The sequence below is a fragment of the Psittacula echo genome (genome assembly GCF_963264785.1).
Source record: "Psittacula echo genome assembly, chromosome: 10".
Taxonomy (NCBI): domain Eukaryota; kingdom Metazoa; phylum Chordata; class Aves; order Psittaciformes; family Psittacidae; genus Psittacula; species Psittacula echo.
In genome coordinates this window covers 3,176,724-3,193,055 of record NC_137741.1, presented here as the reverse complement: position 1 = coordinate 3,193,055, position 16,332 = coordinate 3,176,724, and the positions used below count along the sequence as shown (strand labels likewise).

Below are 16,332 nucleotides of genomic sequence, written 5' to 3'. Positions count from 1 at the left end.
ATTTTTTTTTTTTGACTAAATCATGAAAGAGATGAAGTTTGATAAGAAAGTGGGTTTGGTGGTTTTTTAATTGATGCATTTGATATTCCTCCTTGTTGTTTGTTTCAGCTGGAAGGTCCTTGTTTAATTAAGGAATGAGTAGAATTCCAGAAAGGAAATTAAAACTAACATGATGGCAGGAACATGCGGATCTGGGGAGCGATTAGAAGTACTAAAATACTTGTATGTACACAGCATAAGAAAATAGCATTGTCCAGAGATTGCTGTAGTAGCAGTATGAAGCCAAGAGGATGAGTGGTAATTATGTTATTCCTGTGAGCTCACAGTATGCTACAGGCAAATTTTATGATGTTCCCTCCTTTGGAGTTTGTTGATCTCTCTATTGGAGGTGATCAGTGGGAAAGAAAGGATACAAAATGGGTTAGAATAGAAAAGCCTGCATACTGTCTTTTCACCCACGCTTTTGGCACATAATGCACAAAGGCAAAAGTTGTGGAAGGGGCAAAATAACTAGTTAACAGTTGTTAACTGATACACAGAATCTCTGCAGACATGAGAGAGGGAAATGACTTTGGGGGAGGGAATGGGAGAATAATTGATAAAAAAACCCCAACCAAACCCACAACCAGCCGACAAACCCAGTGTTTGTTACATTAGCTGGGATGATAATTTCATGGGTTATTAATCCTGCTGGTTTTGCAATAAGAAGTTGATGCAAATGTTGTTTTGTTGTCCCTGTGGACCATGGGATACTGCAAACAACTTAGAGCTTTTCACAATGAGACTTTGGCTTTGCTTAGAGCAGCAAAGTCAGGCTTGTTCTAAAGGAAGATGAGAAATTTACATCCGTGGAGAGGATGTATTGCAGCAACATACTCCTGCTGAAAATGTTTGAGACATGAATATTTATTCCTTTTGGAGGTTCTTTTCCTTCAGTCTGAATTTTCTTCTGTTTTCATTTTGCAGCAGCAAAGAACTAAACGAGGAGGCTGGGCCAAAGGGAGAAAGAGGAAGAAACCCCTTAGGGACACCAATGCCCCCAAATCCCCCCTCACAGGGTATGTGCGGTTCATGAATGAGCGTAGGGAGCAGCTTCGAGCGAAGAGGCCTGAAGTCCCTTTCCCAGAGATCACCAGGATGCTGGGCAATGAATGGAGTAAGCTGCCTCCTGAGGAGAAACGGGTACCATTAAACTCCCTTTTTCTTCATGGATTATGATTACTGTTAAATGGGAATATTGTTGTTTAGTGAGGAAGTTAACATAGGCTTTTGATTAAAGTTGTGTTTAGGGATATGTTTCAAAACAAAGGGGCATGTTTTCTCCAGAGTTCAAATAATAAACCCTGATAGGGCCATAGCACCTCATCCCAGGTGTGACTCGAGGAGAGCTGTGTCCTCTAGATAGTGCCAGAATATATTCAGAACAGGGGGATTGCTCTAGTGAGACATCTCACAGTTTATGTGATTCATCTGGATGTAACTCTGCTGTACCTAATTGAAATACAGCTGAGACCTAGTAGTTTCCAAGGGCAAAACCATTGGAAGGATGGAGCAGGTATTTATTCACTGTGGCTGAGGAGAACTTGGCAGGATTTCAGAGCTGTGTGAAGGATTTCTCAGTTTTGCTTATTTTACAAACTCCTCAGTGTATACAAACATCTGGTGTCTTACTCAGACAAGCAGACTTGAAAGGACAGATTACTGAGGGAGGTGGCTAACCTGAGTGAACTTCTACACAGTAAAGTAATGCTAGCCCTAGAAAGGAAGTTGGCAAGTGTATGGTGGATGGGTTAGCGAGAGTTATGTGTTCTACTTTCTGCATACCTCAGGAAAAGGTGGTTTGGCTATTTTTCCCCATCTTTCAGTCAGAATGTGATGTCCTCTAATTGGGACTGCTGTGGCTTTCTGTACTGCCTGATCTGTGAATGAAGACCAAGGCAATGCTGGATCTAGCTACTCCTCCTGGAGTGGATCTTGTTATTGCTAATGGTTGTCTTGCCATCCATGTCTGCCTGCCAGTTAGATTGGTGCAGCAAAGCAGTAGCTAAAGCACAGTTTCACGTTTCTTCTGTTCCAGTCCTGGAGTCTTGCTGCTTCCCTTTGTATTTGGTGAGCATAGGACAGGTCAGTTGAGCTGACTGGGCTCACCAAATAATGAGTCTCCCCTAGAAAAAGGCCATTAATATAGTCATAAAGCAAACATCCTCATAATCAGTTGTCTGATTTCCCTGTATGGGGTAAAATCTAATGAGATATAGAGATATGCACTAGAAAACCTATGTCATCTACTAACAGGTAGTGCAGCAGAACTCATTCTTTCCGATTCAAACCAGTCCATCCAAAACACAAGTTAAGGAGGTAAAAACTTGTGCTTTTAACTGTTAACTGTTACTGCGCTCTTTCAGCAGCACATTGATAGAGCTTGAAAAGAAGAATTAATGTCTTATGGAAGAATACAGAGTCCAAAAGCAGTGCTTCACCAAATCTGCACCCAATCCAGAACTTTAACAGTGTCCTCAGCAGGGTCAATTATGTGTACTGTTAGGATAACTTAATGAAAATAAAAGGGATAGCAGGTGACTGAGGTTCGCTCTGATTTAATATTTAACTGCCACTGATTTTTAAACTCATTGCGGGGAAATAAATGGGAGGGCAGCTTTTTTCTTGACAGGATCAGTGTTCTGACCACTCCTTAAATGGTTTTTAGTTCTCCAGTTAAGGTTATTCTGTTATGCAAATGTGTGAAGTATCTTCAGACTAGAAAAAAAAGTAATTACTTTCAACCTGGATGCATGTAGCCTACATTGGTATCTCCTAGACTCTTGCATCTCTATGCTACTCTTTTCCAATAGCCATGCTGTTTTGTTCACCTCTCAGGTGGGCAAAGTGTGTGGTTGTAGAAGTGCTTTTTGTTTGTGGGGCATCAAAACAATGTATTGGAATCCCACTGTTACAGATCTGAACCTTAAAGCATGACCTGTTAAGGTATTCTTGTTTGGTGGCACTTAATCCCAGACACAGTTCTTAAGTATTTGATCTATAATGTGTAGGTATTACTCAGTTGAGTAGCTTGGTAGCAGGTTACTTACACCTTTAACAAAAAAAAAACTTAACAGGATAGTGATTTGAATTAAAAAAGAGAGAAAACAGGACACCAGAATACAGTGGTTTTATCCAGAAATCTTCTGTCTTTGCATGTTGCATATGTTCTCGTTGTTTCTTCACTCCTTTCCTGTTTGCGTAGGTGAAATGGATCAGCACTTCATCTGACAAGTTGTTTTTCTTGCCTTCCTCCTGAAGGGGGGGGGAACTCCCTGAAACTCTTGGACTTTTCTGTTTCAGCGATACCTTGATGAAGCAGATAGAGATAAGGAGCGTTACATGCGGGAGCTGGAGCAGTATCAGAAGACTGAAGCCTACAAAGTCTTCAGCAGGAAAGCGCAGGACAGACAAAAAGGCAAATCACACAGACAAGGTATTGAATGGGAGAAAAATGTGTGCCTACCTAGGGCAATAGAAGATTCCCAGCGAGTTATTTAGCCTGGCATAGATTAAAGCCTTTGATTTAAAAGCTTGTTAAAAAGAGAATGTGTTCTTTCTATGGCATTTGCATCAGCTGTGTGTAAAGTGATTAGATTTATGTAAATCCAACTGTATCTACATTGTGTTGAAGGATGAGCATTAAAGGCATCAAAATTAGACGCAGTTTTTATGTGACTTATTAGGAAAGCTGCACAAGAGTCCTGTCTGTAACAGTTGTATAATTATGGTTGTGTAACTGCTTGAATTATTTGGTTCTTGTTATCTCAAATACAGTGTATTTCTTGTTTGGTTTCAATTTTTCAGATGGAGCAAGACAGCCAGCCCATGATCATGAGGTAAACCTCTGCATTCTACCTTTGCACCAGTAGGTAGATTTTCAGATGACAGAAATTTCTAGTAAAGTCAATCAAAGCCAGTTTATGCCAGTTGAAAACCCTCATCAGAGGTTTAGAGTGTGAATTCTTCCTATGCAGTTTTTGATCAAAAGTTAGATACAACTGAGTACTTTTGTGTTCACAGTAGTATGATGAAAACTAAACTTAGTAAGTCCTGGACAGGTACAAATGATAGACGAGTAAGTGGGAGTGTAGGGTACCCTTAAAACATAAATGTGTTTTATAATGCTAAATAAATCAGTGGAGATTTATCATTGGGAGATTTCTGACTTGCATCTGCTCCTGCCTTCCCCTTTGCAAATGGAAATACTGGAGAACAGTAATAATGTCTGGAGATAAGATGCCTATGCTTTAGCTGATGAGACATATCACAGTGCATCCTGGCTGACTATGGTATCTCTCCGCTTGAAGTGCTGAAGTTTTCTCCAGTTGTATTACTTAGGGCCACAGAGTTTCTTTCGTGGTTACCAATGAATTGCAAAGAAAAAGCAATGAAGAATCTTGTTTATACACAGTCTCTTCACTTGAAAGCAATAGGCCTTTCTGAAAGATCTGTTTTTCTTTGTGAGACGTTTTGCCTCAGGAAAGCAATCAAGTTGCTTTATAATTTGTTCGTGACAACATGACAAGGCTGGGTGCTGCTGAGAGGCAACTTCTGGTCTTGTCTACTTCAAGAAAAATAAGTTTCACTTCCAGGAAGATGCTTTGGTAGCATGTTTTTTATAAGCTTTTTATTAACTCTTAAAGGAAGTACCTGCAGTAAGATTAATCTTTAGAACTACCTGGTCCCTCAGATTTCTGATTCTGTAGTCACAGAATCAAAGTTTGCCTTTAATTATGCAAAACCAAGTTACTGAAGTTGTAGGTTGACTGTGATGTTTACATAACCTTTAAGTGATACAGATGGCAGACTACAAATTCGGAGTCTTAGCTCTCATCCTGCTAACTCAAGCCATCATTGCTGAAATCTCGCATAATAAATCCAGTTTAAAAGGTGTTCTCCATACACCGTGGGACTTTTAAGCTTCATCGGATAGTTATTACACAGTTGAGCTGGCAACATGTTAGGCTGGCATCCTCTTATGAAAGCCTGAGTTTTTGCTTAGCAGTTTTCACCTTTATATTACAAAATTCTATGTGTTTATCACCTGATAGGCTTTCACATCTTCTCAGCAAGGGATTCAAGTGTTATAATCCTGCACAGGCAAGAAATGAGCAGAAAAGATTTAGATTGCTTTTAGAAGTATATACTCAAGTTGTTATTGGAAGCAAGACTAAAGCCCTTTGTCTTGCTGGTTTCCGTTACCCACGTTGGCTATTATCGTGCTTGTGATTAGGTACAATCTGATTAAATTACTTCTTGAGAATAAAAGAAAATAAGGTCAAAGAAACCTTTCCTTCTCCCCTCGCTCTGTTTAGGTGGTCATGATTAGTTTCTATGTATCAGTGTAGAACTAATTTTAAATACTGTGTATAGAGATGACCTCCAAAAATAATTGCAATGCATAATTCAAATATGGTTCATAATAAAAAATAACAAAGGGATGAAGCTTGGGAAGGTGAGAAGAAACTTTTAATAGGCAAATATAGTCATTAAAAGCATGGAGACACTGTCTCAATGAGCTCATCTCTGGGCATGAAATCCTGATTTCATAAGTATGACACATAGCAATGTGCCCTTAGAACTATTGTCATCAGCAGTGCCCCAGCCATTATTAATTGTTCTCCATTGTTCTGTTATTGCTGCTTTCCTCACCCTGTTTGATTCAGAGTAGGTTTAGCTTCGTGCAGTCCGTTACACAACATCTCACTGGCAAGATTTTAAGGGACACACACACATGTGAAGGAGATTAGGCATTGCCTGGTTGTATCTGCAACCTTTGAAGACAGGAAAATGGCTGCTGTAGTATGAGAACACAAGAAGAAAGCCATCTACTCTGAGAATATATATATTTTTTTTTTTTATGAAGTAGTGTATTTATTTTATCTGTTCCTTATATTGTCTGCATCTAACCATATACAAGGAAGGATGAGCTTAAACCCCATCAAAATCTCAGCTTTCTCTCTACCACACTTCACCATGGCTCTAAGAATTTCAAGTCTGATTTGTTCTGGAACCTCTAAAGATCAACCTCAGTTTTAATAACCAGATGGGAATGCTATTATTGACACTCTGGGAGCATCCCAACCTTATTTCAGGCAAATGATAAAAACAGTGATTTCGGTTCTCTTTTGACTGGGGGGATGATAAAATGCTGTGCAACCTGAGCACCCTGGGCCTTTTCAATAGGAGGTAATCAAAACTTTATGATTGAGTGTTTTGATTGCCTCCTATTCAAAAAGTTTTATCTTGCTTTATCTCCTGATTGTTGATATTCTTGTCTAGACTATTTCAGCATGTGTCAGTTGGTTGATGATGGAATGTTTTCCAGTGGAAAACAAAAATGAATTCTGATAGTTTTAAAACAGAATGATTCAGATATATAATGTCATTAGGGTGAAAGGGTATATTTTAGTATGTTATATTTCTTGAAAATGTTATTTGGTTATATCTTAAAAGCCAAACTTATATCTAAAAAAGCTGAGGCCTGTCCTTTGGCCTTCTTTGCTAGGAGCTGGAAGTGTCTTCCAGCCAGCCAGCCAGCTCCTCTTTAGCTGCCTCAGTTTTTGGTCTTTCTTCTCTTTGTTTTCTTGATCAAAGCAATTTCCTGCATTCCTGAAAACTAGCAGTATTTAGCTGTGTATTACTCTTTCTTTTGTAGAAAGAAGCAGATACGAAGGAGAGATCTGTTTTTGATATTCCAATCTTCACAGAAGAGTTCTTGAATCATAGTAAAGGTAAGTTAAAACTTCTGCAGGGCCTTGTCTTTGCTTTTCCAAGGTTTTTGCCAGGTTCTGTGCAGCTCAAGGGTCCTTGCATTCTCCAGTCTCAGCTCTCAAGTAATGACTTGAATACAGTTGATCAGTGTTTCTGATACTACCTTACCTCTGTAAAACCACAATGGCTGCAAAAGCAGTTTTCCTGGCTTTGTCTTCCAAAGCTATTCTTCTTGAAGCATGTTTTTGATGTTTAAGCTCCACTTGCTGTTATTCCGTCGAGTCTAAGCTGGATCTGCTGTTCTATAGGATTAAGAAATACTGAAGATGTAGCTAAGCTATGTCGTACTGAATGCATTTGAAATCAGTCTTGCAGTCTTCCTGCCTAATCAATTGCCCTATTCACTTCTACTCTGATGCTTTGAATGTCTTCTAATTTATCTATCTCTAGAAATGAAATAGTACTACTGTAGGCACTATCAGCACTCCATGATATGATGCTTTTTCACCTATAAACCAAAACTGCACCATTTGTAGTCATCAGTTTAGCACTCCAGAGCACTCAGCTTCATTGCCTACAAACCGTAGATACCTGCTTCTATAGTTTTTTTGACTACATGGGAATGGGTTGATATTCACAGCACGAGAAGCTGAGCTGCGGCAGCTGCGTAAGTCCAACATGGAGTTTGAGGAGAGGAATGCTGCTCTGCAGAAGCATGTGGAGAGCATGCGTACTGCCGTGGAGAAACTGGAGGTGGATGTGATACAGGAGCGGAGCCGCAACACAGTGCTGCAGCAGCATCTGGAGACCTTACGCCAAGCGCTCACAACCAGCTTTGCTGGAGTCCCACTACCAGGTGAGACTCTTTTTCCCTTAGGACTGTCTGATGTACTGAACTTTACTTGTGATGTTTATACAGTGCTGTGAATTTACAATGTATGGCCTGCTGGTGTAGTTCTATGGTCCTGGCTGTTTCTGAGCCTTAGTTCTGTTAGAATCATAGAATAGTTAGGGTTGGAAAGGACCTTAAGATCATTCAGTTCCAACCCCCTGCCATGGGCAGGGACACCTCACACTAAACTATGTCACCCAAGGCTCTGTCCAGCCTGGCCTTGAACACTGCCAGGGGTGCACCATTTACCACTTCTTCCAGCAGTCTGTTCCAGCGCCTCAGCACCATCACAGTAAAGAACTTCTTCCTTGTATCCAACCTGAACTTCCCCTGAACATTCCTATAGGTAATGAAATCTGAACATTATTCATGCAGGGGAACATCTAGTGCAAGTGATTTATTTCAACATGGCCTTTTTTATTTTTATTTCATACTTCTCTTCCTAATAAAGAGAGACACATATTCTGTCCTTGCTCTCCTTCACTTGCTTTGTGAAGATGTTACTAAGTGGAAAAGATGGAACTTGCAAGTTCCTGGACTAAAAGAAAGGCTGCATCTGTATTGTCAGGTGCCAGGGAATCCACTTAGATATTATGAGGGCCCATCTGAAAGAGTTTGTTATAATCAACTATGAGGCCCAAATCAAAGAAAACCTGCTTTGTTAGTCCTGATGTCCTTGGAACTACTCACTTTGTGGAGTCAGGCAAACATAGTCTTACAGAATCTGTCACAAGAGGTGGTGCATGGCAAAAACCACTTCGTATAACAGTTTCCATGTTGGCACAAATTGCCCTTAGCATAGTCTTAACTTTATGGAATTTTTGCTGCAGTCATCTGAATACTCCATGGCTCATGTTACTGTGTTAACTGTAGGTAGCGGGGAAACACCCACGATGGAAACTATTGATTCCTACATGAACAGGTTGCACAATATTGTTATGGCTAACCCCCAGGAGAATGAGAACCTCATCGCCACAGTTCGGGACGTGGTGAACAGACTTGAACGCTAGTGACTGGGTAAGTGTTTGCTCTTAGGCTGCTGTTGTTGGCATCTGTTCTGTACCTCTGATGCTGATTCTTGTGTCAATCATCATTATTGTACAATGAAAACGGTTGCTTCCTCAAAGCCCCAGCAGTAGGTTGACCTAATGAAAATCAAATGAGGTTGGAAATACCCATCAGTATTAAAGGGTTCTGAAATTTGCCTTAGCTCCAAGATCTTTTGTATAAAGACATAAAGACCTGTTTGTCCCATTACTCATTGTACTCATGTAAGGTGAATAAGAATACTGGGAGAATGGTGTACAAAAAGGAGGAGGGTGACTGACTTAGAAGAGGATTCCTTCTTTGAGTAAGGATATCTGAACAATCATAGAATCATAGAATAGTTAGGGTTGGAAAGGACCTTAAGATCATCTAGTTCCAACCCCCCTGCCGTGGGCAGGGACACCCCACACTAAACCATGTCACCCAAGGCCTCATCCAACCTGGCCTTGAACACCGCCAAGGATGGAGCATTCACAAACTCCCTGGGCAACCCATTCCAGTGCCTCACCACCCTCACAGTAAAGAATTTCTTCCTTAGATCCAATCTAAACTTCCCCTGTTTCAGTTTGAACCCGTTACCCCTTGTCCTACCACTACAGTCCCTGATGAATAGTCCATCCCCAGCATCCTTGTAGGCCCCCTTCAGATACTGGAAGGCTGCTATGAGGTCTCCACGCAGCCTTCTCTTCTCCATTAATTGTAGAATCTCATGGTCACAGAGAAATTCTGTTTGAAGAGCTTACAGGTGAACTCGACTCTGTTATGATCTGAAAATGCCCTACAACTACCTGCTTTGGAGCACCTGTAGTAAAGCTCTTCTGGTTACGAAGGTTTAGATGGAAAAGAAGCACTGATGTGTGGTTCAGGCTATATGTAGCATTTGCTGAGACTAATGATCATGTAGCTTTACATGTAGGTTATTACTGAGCTCATGATTCTGTATTTTTCCTTCTGCTTAGCAGCTTAGAAAACTAATGGGGACTGAGTAGAAAAACAAAGCAACAGATACCAGTCTTTCTGCATTACTGTGCTGCTTTGCAGTTCCCACGTTACTTACTCCCCTACTTCCCCTGTGATGCACAGCACTAGACAGCCATTAGGATTTTGCCTACTTCTATTTTAACTATGTGCATACCTGCATTCTTCAGGCATTTATTATGTAGAGATCTACTGTACATGTCTTGGCTAGTGCTTAGAAATGCAAATAAAGCCGTGTTGTGCCATCTGCAAATGCGAAGACAGGGCTTTTCATCCTTTCTATGTCTGACCTTTTGTGATACTCTGTAGAACAGTTAATTACACATTCGCCATTATAGTGTGGCTTAAGCTAAAAGATCATTGTCCTTCCAGAGGGTAGCCAGATGGAACGGGCTATAGTTCTAAGAGATGACTGAGCTCCCAGCAGAATAAAGAAGTGCCTTTACTGCTGCTATTTATGAAGGGAACAGCTTGTCGATCCAGGTCTGGGATTTTGCAGTAGCTCATCAACCTCCTCATTTTCGGATACTGTTTTCAATTAGCACTTGAGCTCAGAAGGAGAACCGGGGGATGGGAAGCTTTTACAGAACATAAGAGGGAAAGCAGTTTCTCATCAATCAGTTATTAGAAGGGTTTGCCAGGCCCTCAAGCAGATGTTTGTCCTTTAAGCACCTTGCCAGAAAAATTGTATCTCAAGGCTACTAAAACCTAGACTTTGGTTCCCATGTCAGGCAGATTCATATTTCCTAAATGATGGACAATGTCCATGTTCCTAAAAATGTGAATATTTTTTTCTTGGATAAACCGGATTCAGCTGTGATTTGTTTGGATAAAAGAATTCTTGCTTTAGGATTCTTCCTTCTACTTTATAGTTGAAAATTAGGACTCAGTTCCCTTCTTCCCCCTCCCACCAATACCTTCCCTCTTTCCAGCAGCAAAACAGCATGAGGCAATTAAAAATGTGATTAATAATCTCCTAGTTTCATTATATAAAGACATGCATGTAACTGGATATAATTATTAAGTAATTCATAGGGCTATTAATTACAGGGATGATCACTTGGCAGTGATTACATTTTGTGATAACATCTTAGAAGGGAGAAGGTTGGGCTTTAGTGGATGCAAACCTAGAGAAAAGTAGAATCCCTCTGGAAAAGAGGCAAGCTTTGGCTAGAAAGGTTCAGTTGACATCCAGTAAACTGTACCAGCAAACTATCTTCATCATTGTCCTGTTATTAACATGCATATGAATAATATTAATTCACCTAAATATATTCTCTGTCAACTAAATGCTCTGTTTGTGGTTGAGACATGTCACAAATCAATTTCATGGAAAAATATTTATTATGATACTCTTGAAAACCACTGTAGGTCACAGAACTGGGTGGGTTTGGTGGCATAGTACATTGTCCTAATGTACTTAGTACATTTCTTGCCTACTTGACTATACCATCGAATGGTTTTGGTTTCCTGTACTGCATGGTGAAGAGAACTTCTTTGTGCAAACAGTATGTAAGGGAGAAGAGGAAGTTACGGTTCTGTCTCCGTAGCTTCTTTGCTGTGCTGCTTCATGTTGTGTTTTCAGATAAATCGTCTAACAACTGATGTCACGATGCCTGTTTAGTCCTGGCAGATTGAGGGCTTCTAACACTTATTTTTCTGTTTCATCTGCAGGTCTCATGCCCATGGGATGCTTTACAAAATTTTTTTTGGCCAGTGTGGAATAAGAAGCCATGAGGGAAAGACATGGGGTGGGAGGCAGAACTGCAGGTTTGTCCTGGTCCCTGCCTTTGTGATTTGTCAGTGAGGCACAGATCTCAATGCATTAAAAGGTCTTAAGAAGCCACGAACACCACCCACTAAACACTTGGAACTATCCTCTGTGAAAGCATTTAAAGGCATGCAACTTTTGTGCAATCTTCAGTTTCTTACTCCTTTTGCTGGGTGTGAGGGTGCGTACGTTTGTGGACTGGCTGGCTACGGAGGTGGAATCTCACAGTTGGTGAAATGAAGTCAGCCTGTGTGTTGTAGTAATAACTTTGATGTGTTATATTGCCTAATGTCTTCTGGTGTCTTTTCTTTTTTTCATGTTTATCTTGTGGGATTACCTTCCTCCTCTTTACTTTCCTTCTTTCGATCTTATTACCTGCTACTTGCAGTACTGGACAGCAGCGCTTGTGTTCTCCGCTGTAACAGGCAGTCTTCTTTGGTGCACACTGTCATGTCCTACCCTGCCTGTTAGGTTTATATAAGCTTTTCTTAAGCAGAATCTTGGTTTTTTTGTGTTAGCCTGCAACTTCTACAACGTGAGTCTGCTCCCTGCTATCTGTGCTTGATGCTTTGTGACTTTCTACGGAGAAATTGACTTCTCTTCAGTCACCTCTCTTGCACATAAGCATCCTGCTCTTCTGTGAAGGTCTCCCGTTATCTCTTCTAAATGTTTGGTGGCACATTTTGCTACCACAAAGGTCAGTGATAATCAAGATAGCAAGTGAAATGTTAGTAGTTCTCAGCAGGGAAAATAAGAACCTCCATTTTAGACTAAAACCACAAAGCTTGCCCTTGCTCTGATGTGTTGCTCAGTCTAATTTAATGTTACTGCCTTGTTTTTGAGAGGATGATCTCATGGTGAGAGTGGTATTCTATAAAAAGGGAAATGGGCAGAGGGATTGCTGGATTTTTTTTCCTGAAATCACAGTGCTGGGACGCAATATGCCTTGGAGCAGCACATGTATTTTTGCATGAATTATTAGAGCAGAGAAGGTTATTAGCAGCTAGGTCCACATAGCAGCCCTCAGAATTCTACATTACAGCCTGTAAGTGCTTTCACCTTTTGTGCAGTTTAAGTAGAGCCTGTGGAGCCTATAGCATTCAGTGTATTATGTTCCAGTGTGACCTAAATGGCCTTTCACTTACATCAAGTAGAACTGTGCATGCTGCAGTCTGTAATCTTGCTGAGCTGTGCTGCACCTCCTGTCGAAGATGAAGGCACCCACTGTCTGCACTAACTTACGCAAATCATTCGCTGTCCTCTGGTTCCTGTCAAATTGTTAATTCAGACTTTGGCTGAGCATTTGTTGGACATCCCTGGGCTTTATGGTGGTGGTTGAAATGCTCTTTCTTCCACATGACAATCTCCTTGCTCCTCCTCAAGAAACCTTTAAGATCCCCTGTTGTGAATTGATGGTTGCTTTCATTACTAGAGTGTGTTGCAGTCAGCGTCACATTAACGTATCTGTAACACAAGTATCTGAAAATTGAAAAGCAATTTCTTCTTTTCCCACACTCTACCCATGGACTTTGCGCTTGTCTGAAGCCATCTCCAGGTCAACAGCTTGTATGTCAGGTCTCTGCTTGCTTATGGGTTTATTGCTGTAGCCAAGCAGCAAGGATTTCCATGTAAATTCAAGTCTTCCTTGAGGGAGGAAACTCCTTTCTCTTGTCCTCAGTCTCATTTTCAAGACTTCACAAAAGGAACCTCAATTTGCTGCATTGACCTCCCCTTTCTTTAGCATGGACGAGAACAGCGGATGTTGATGTGAATGTTTTTAGTGGATTCTGTAACAAATCCTGCGTGTGGGGAAAAAAATCCTACTGGTTGTTAATGTCTCCAGAAGAAGCACCAACAACCTTCCCCATCTCCTCTGTGTACCTTGTTTTCCACAGTTGGTGATATTTGACTTCTGTTGAAGCAGCCAAAATGCACTGCGTAGCCAAAAGATGATTTACAAAATCCTGAAACTCGGTTTGTGGCATCTTACCTAATACTTGGAGTTGTATGCCATAAAGACTCCAGAAATAACTATGTAATATGATAGTAGGATGCAATTCCAGGCTGTGACATACACATACTGTAAATAAGATACGGGTGGCTGCAGGCTGCCCCTGCTTACATAAATTCAATGCAGCTATCAGCTTGTGGCATGCTGCTAATGGATCATTGTGCTGAGTAGCATGCAAGTGTTATGGGATAGGAAATTTAAGGCAATAGTATTAGCTGGGAGCTGACAAATCTCTTGCCTTTTCCCACCAGGAAGGAGGGGAGGTGATACCTGTCTTAAAGCATCTGGGGGAAGACTTAAGTTCTTGCTCACCGATGATGTGACAGATGATGCTTTGTCTCATTAAGAAGCTTCTCATTTACATAGATTAACCCTATAAAAATGGACTTTTGTCTTTCCAGTGTTTTCTGAGTGTCACTTCAGTTTACATTTGTCAGTGTTGGCTGATTACAAAAGGTAAAATATGAAGTGGGTGTCAAGGAGGGGAGTGGGATAAAATGCTGTTGTCACTTAGAACAGTGGTAAGAGGAATATATGAAACCAGAATCCATTTGCTGGACTAATGTGTTTGGAATTGTTGAGATGCCAAGTTTTCTGTACAATGTTTTTGTAATTAAACTTTGGAGTTTCTTTGTTTTTAAGAAGTTGATGTGCTTGTTTGACACTTGCTTCATTAAAATTGTTCAACATTGAATCCATTCTGATTCAATTTTAACGGCATTTTCATGAAAGAATTATTACTAGTGTTGCTCTTCTGTCTGAGAGATTTTGACAATTCCATGTTAATCTTTGAAAGGAAGTAGTGTGCCCTTTCCCCCTCCATCCAAAGGTCGTCTCCCTCTGGACAAGCTAAAGGAAATAGTTATTATTTATAGTGATGAAAATGTGATAGATCAGTGATTATAGCTAATTGTTGTCTGGGCACTTCCTGTCATGTTTGTTCCCCAACTTGAGTAGCTTTAAAACTGTCATGAGTGACTGTCCTTCCCTCAGCCCTTTTTAGACGTCTTTGCCTCCCTTTGTCCTCCCTCATTTCCTACCACCATATTTATTTTCTCTTCCTATAAGAACCTTCTGTATCATATTCATTCCCCCTGACTTGGTTTTCCTTTTCCCTACTGGATTTTTGTCATGCATCTTCCCTTCTGCTTGCTGAGTGTGGAGTCAAACTGTAGCCTTGTGAAATCTCTACTTTGCTATAGATCCTCTGGGGAGGAGTTTGGATGACTTCTGCCTGCGCTGGTGCTCTTTCTGAGGTCACACTGCTGTAAGCAACCATGTCTTTATGTTACTTTATGTTCCATCTCATTATTTTGATTGCCATATTAATGCCTGCTCTTTCTGTATAGCAACAGACTTGGTTCAGATCCTGTCTGCTCTCTAGGACTGCACATTTGGATTTACTTTGGAGTGCTTTGGAGATTTTGTAAAACACCAATTACGAAATGATGGAAGTATAAAACCCAGAAGGAATGTAGGGAAATCTCCCACAGGAGAATAGCTGCCATGGCTAGTCCAGAGTTGGAGAAGGTAATAGCAAAGCAGGTGTTTACCTGGAGGAAAAAGTAAGAGCAAAGCAGCAGTAAGTTCATTATAAGACAGAGCCCTAATTCCTTTCTAAGCTGTGGTGCTGTACATGGCATGAGGAGCAGATGGTGATCCATCATGCTCAATTGAAGGCAGTGTAGTGTAATATTTCCGCTGTTTTTTCCTGTTAGTTCCCCCCTGTTTACTCTGCTGCTGGTCAATTGGACTGATGATTAATCATCATTTAAGGGAAGTTGGGGGGGGTTGAGGGCTCTTTTAAGAGGAAGAGATCACTTCCTGTTTCCTCAGGCAGGTTCCTGTTGATAATGTATTTGGAATCTGAAATTAGGTCTTTTTTTGTCTTTTTGCTTCAGTTCATTGTATCCTTGGAGTCAGGAGTACTCTGGGGCCTGTCCTCTACTTCTACCACAGAACTTCTTGCTTGTGAACCATGAACAGTTTCTTTCCCATAATGTTGAGGTTTTGGGGTTTTTTTACTTTAAACTTTGTCTTTTTTAATATATTCATGATTTTCCATCTTCATTGCACAATCTTTGGATTTTGTATATATATATATATGGTACCATTTCTTTATGTGGTGAAGTATCCACATCTGTTACATAATGCAAGGAATAACAAACTGATTTATGGGTTGTATTAATAAACCTGTAATTCTTATGCTGTGGAGGTTTTGGTTTTTTTATCATTTAATGTGCACACACTGATGGCTTGTGTTTCTGAAGATACAGAAATGGGAGTTCGTAGGTTGAAACCTGGCTGAAGGTTTGTGAAGCTGAAGTCTCTGTTACTAGTGGCAAATGGAGACCTGTGCAGTGCAAGCTTTTGAATGTTTGAGCCAAAATAGTGGCAAACAAATGTAGGTAGGAGATTTCTAAGCACAGGTTTGGAGGACATGGAAACAAATGGCTTCCTACTCTGAAGTGTAACATAGAGAAAGACCTTAGAGAAGAGAGGTGTGATGCTGATAGCAGGTATCACTGAACTATGGCTCCTATGTGAGCTTCACTTCAGCTATGTTGGGTGGGAGATACGATGAATGATCTACTGTTGACTCATTTTCCATCTTTGACTTACATTTCACCCCAGCGTGAGGACAAATGCAACACAGGTTTGTTGTGTCTGTGTCTATTTGTAGCCACTATGCAGTGTTCAGACAGTTCTGTAGCTTTGGAAATCAGTGTTTAACTATCCAGATTTTATTTGCATTTTTGATTTGAATGATGAAGAATGTGAGCAGGATCCTCTTCCAGATGTACTAATGTGTATATGTTTAATTGGAGTATCGTAAACATCAATATTAAAACAATTTGTTAGAATGCATTCTTTATG

At 40.5% G+C, this 16,332-nt stretch overlaps 1 protein-coding gene across 3 annotated transcripts in view; it reads left to right on the top strand.

Annotated features, from left to right (window-relative positions):
* Positions 1-13,860, top strand: part of HMG20A (high mobility group 20A) — a 40,906-nt gene extending 27,046 nt beyond the window's left edge. For all 3 annotated transcript variants that reach the window (XM_080626584.1, XM_080626585.1, XM_080626586.1), the window contains exons 5-11: positions 967-1,182; positions 3,343-3,475; positions 3,847-3,878; positions 6,701-6,776; positions 7,397-7,612; positions 8,522-8,665; positions 11,348-13,860. In XM_080626584.1, the coding sequence (XP_080482710.1) occupies positions 967-1,182; positions 3,343-3,475; positions 3,847-3,878; positions 6,701-6,776; positions 7,397-7,612; positions 8,522-8,658 (810 nt within the window). In that variant the 3' untranslated portion in view covers positions 8,659-8,665; positions 11,348-13,860. The remainder of the gene's footprint in view (positions 1-966; positions 1,183-3,342; positions 3,476-3,846; positions 3,879-6,700; positions 6,777-7,396; positions 7,613-8,521; positions 8,666-11,347) is intronic.
* The last annotated feature ends 2,472 nt before the right edge of the window (positions 13,861-16,332 follow it).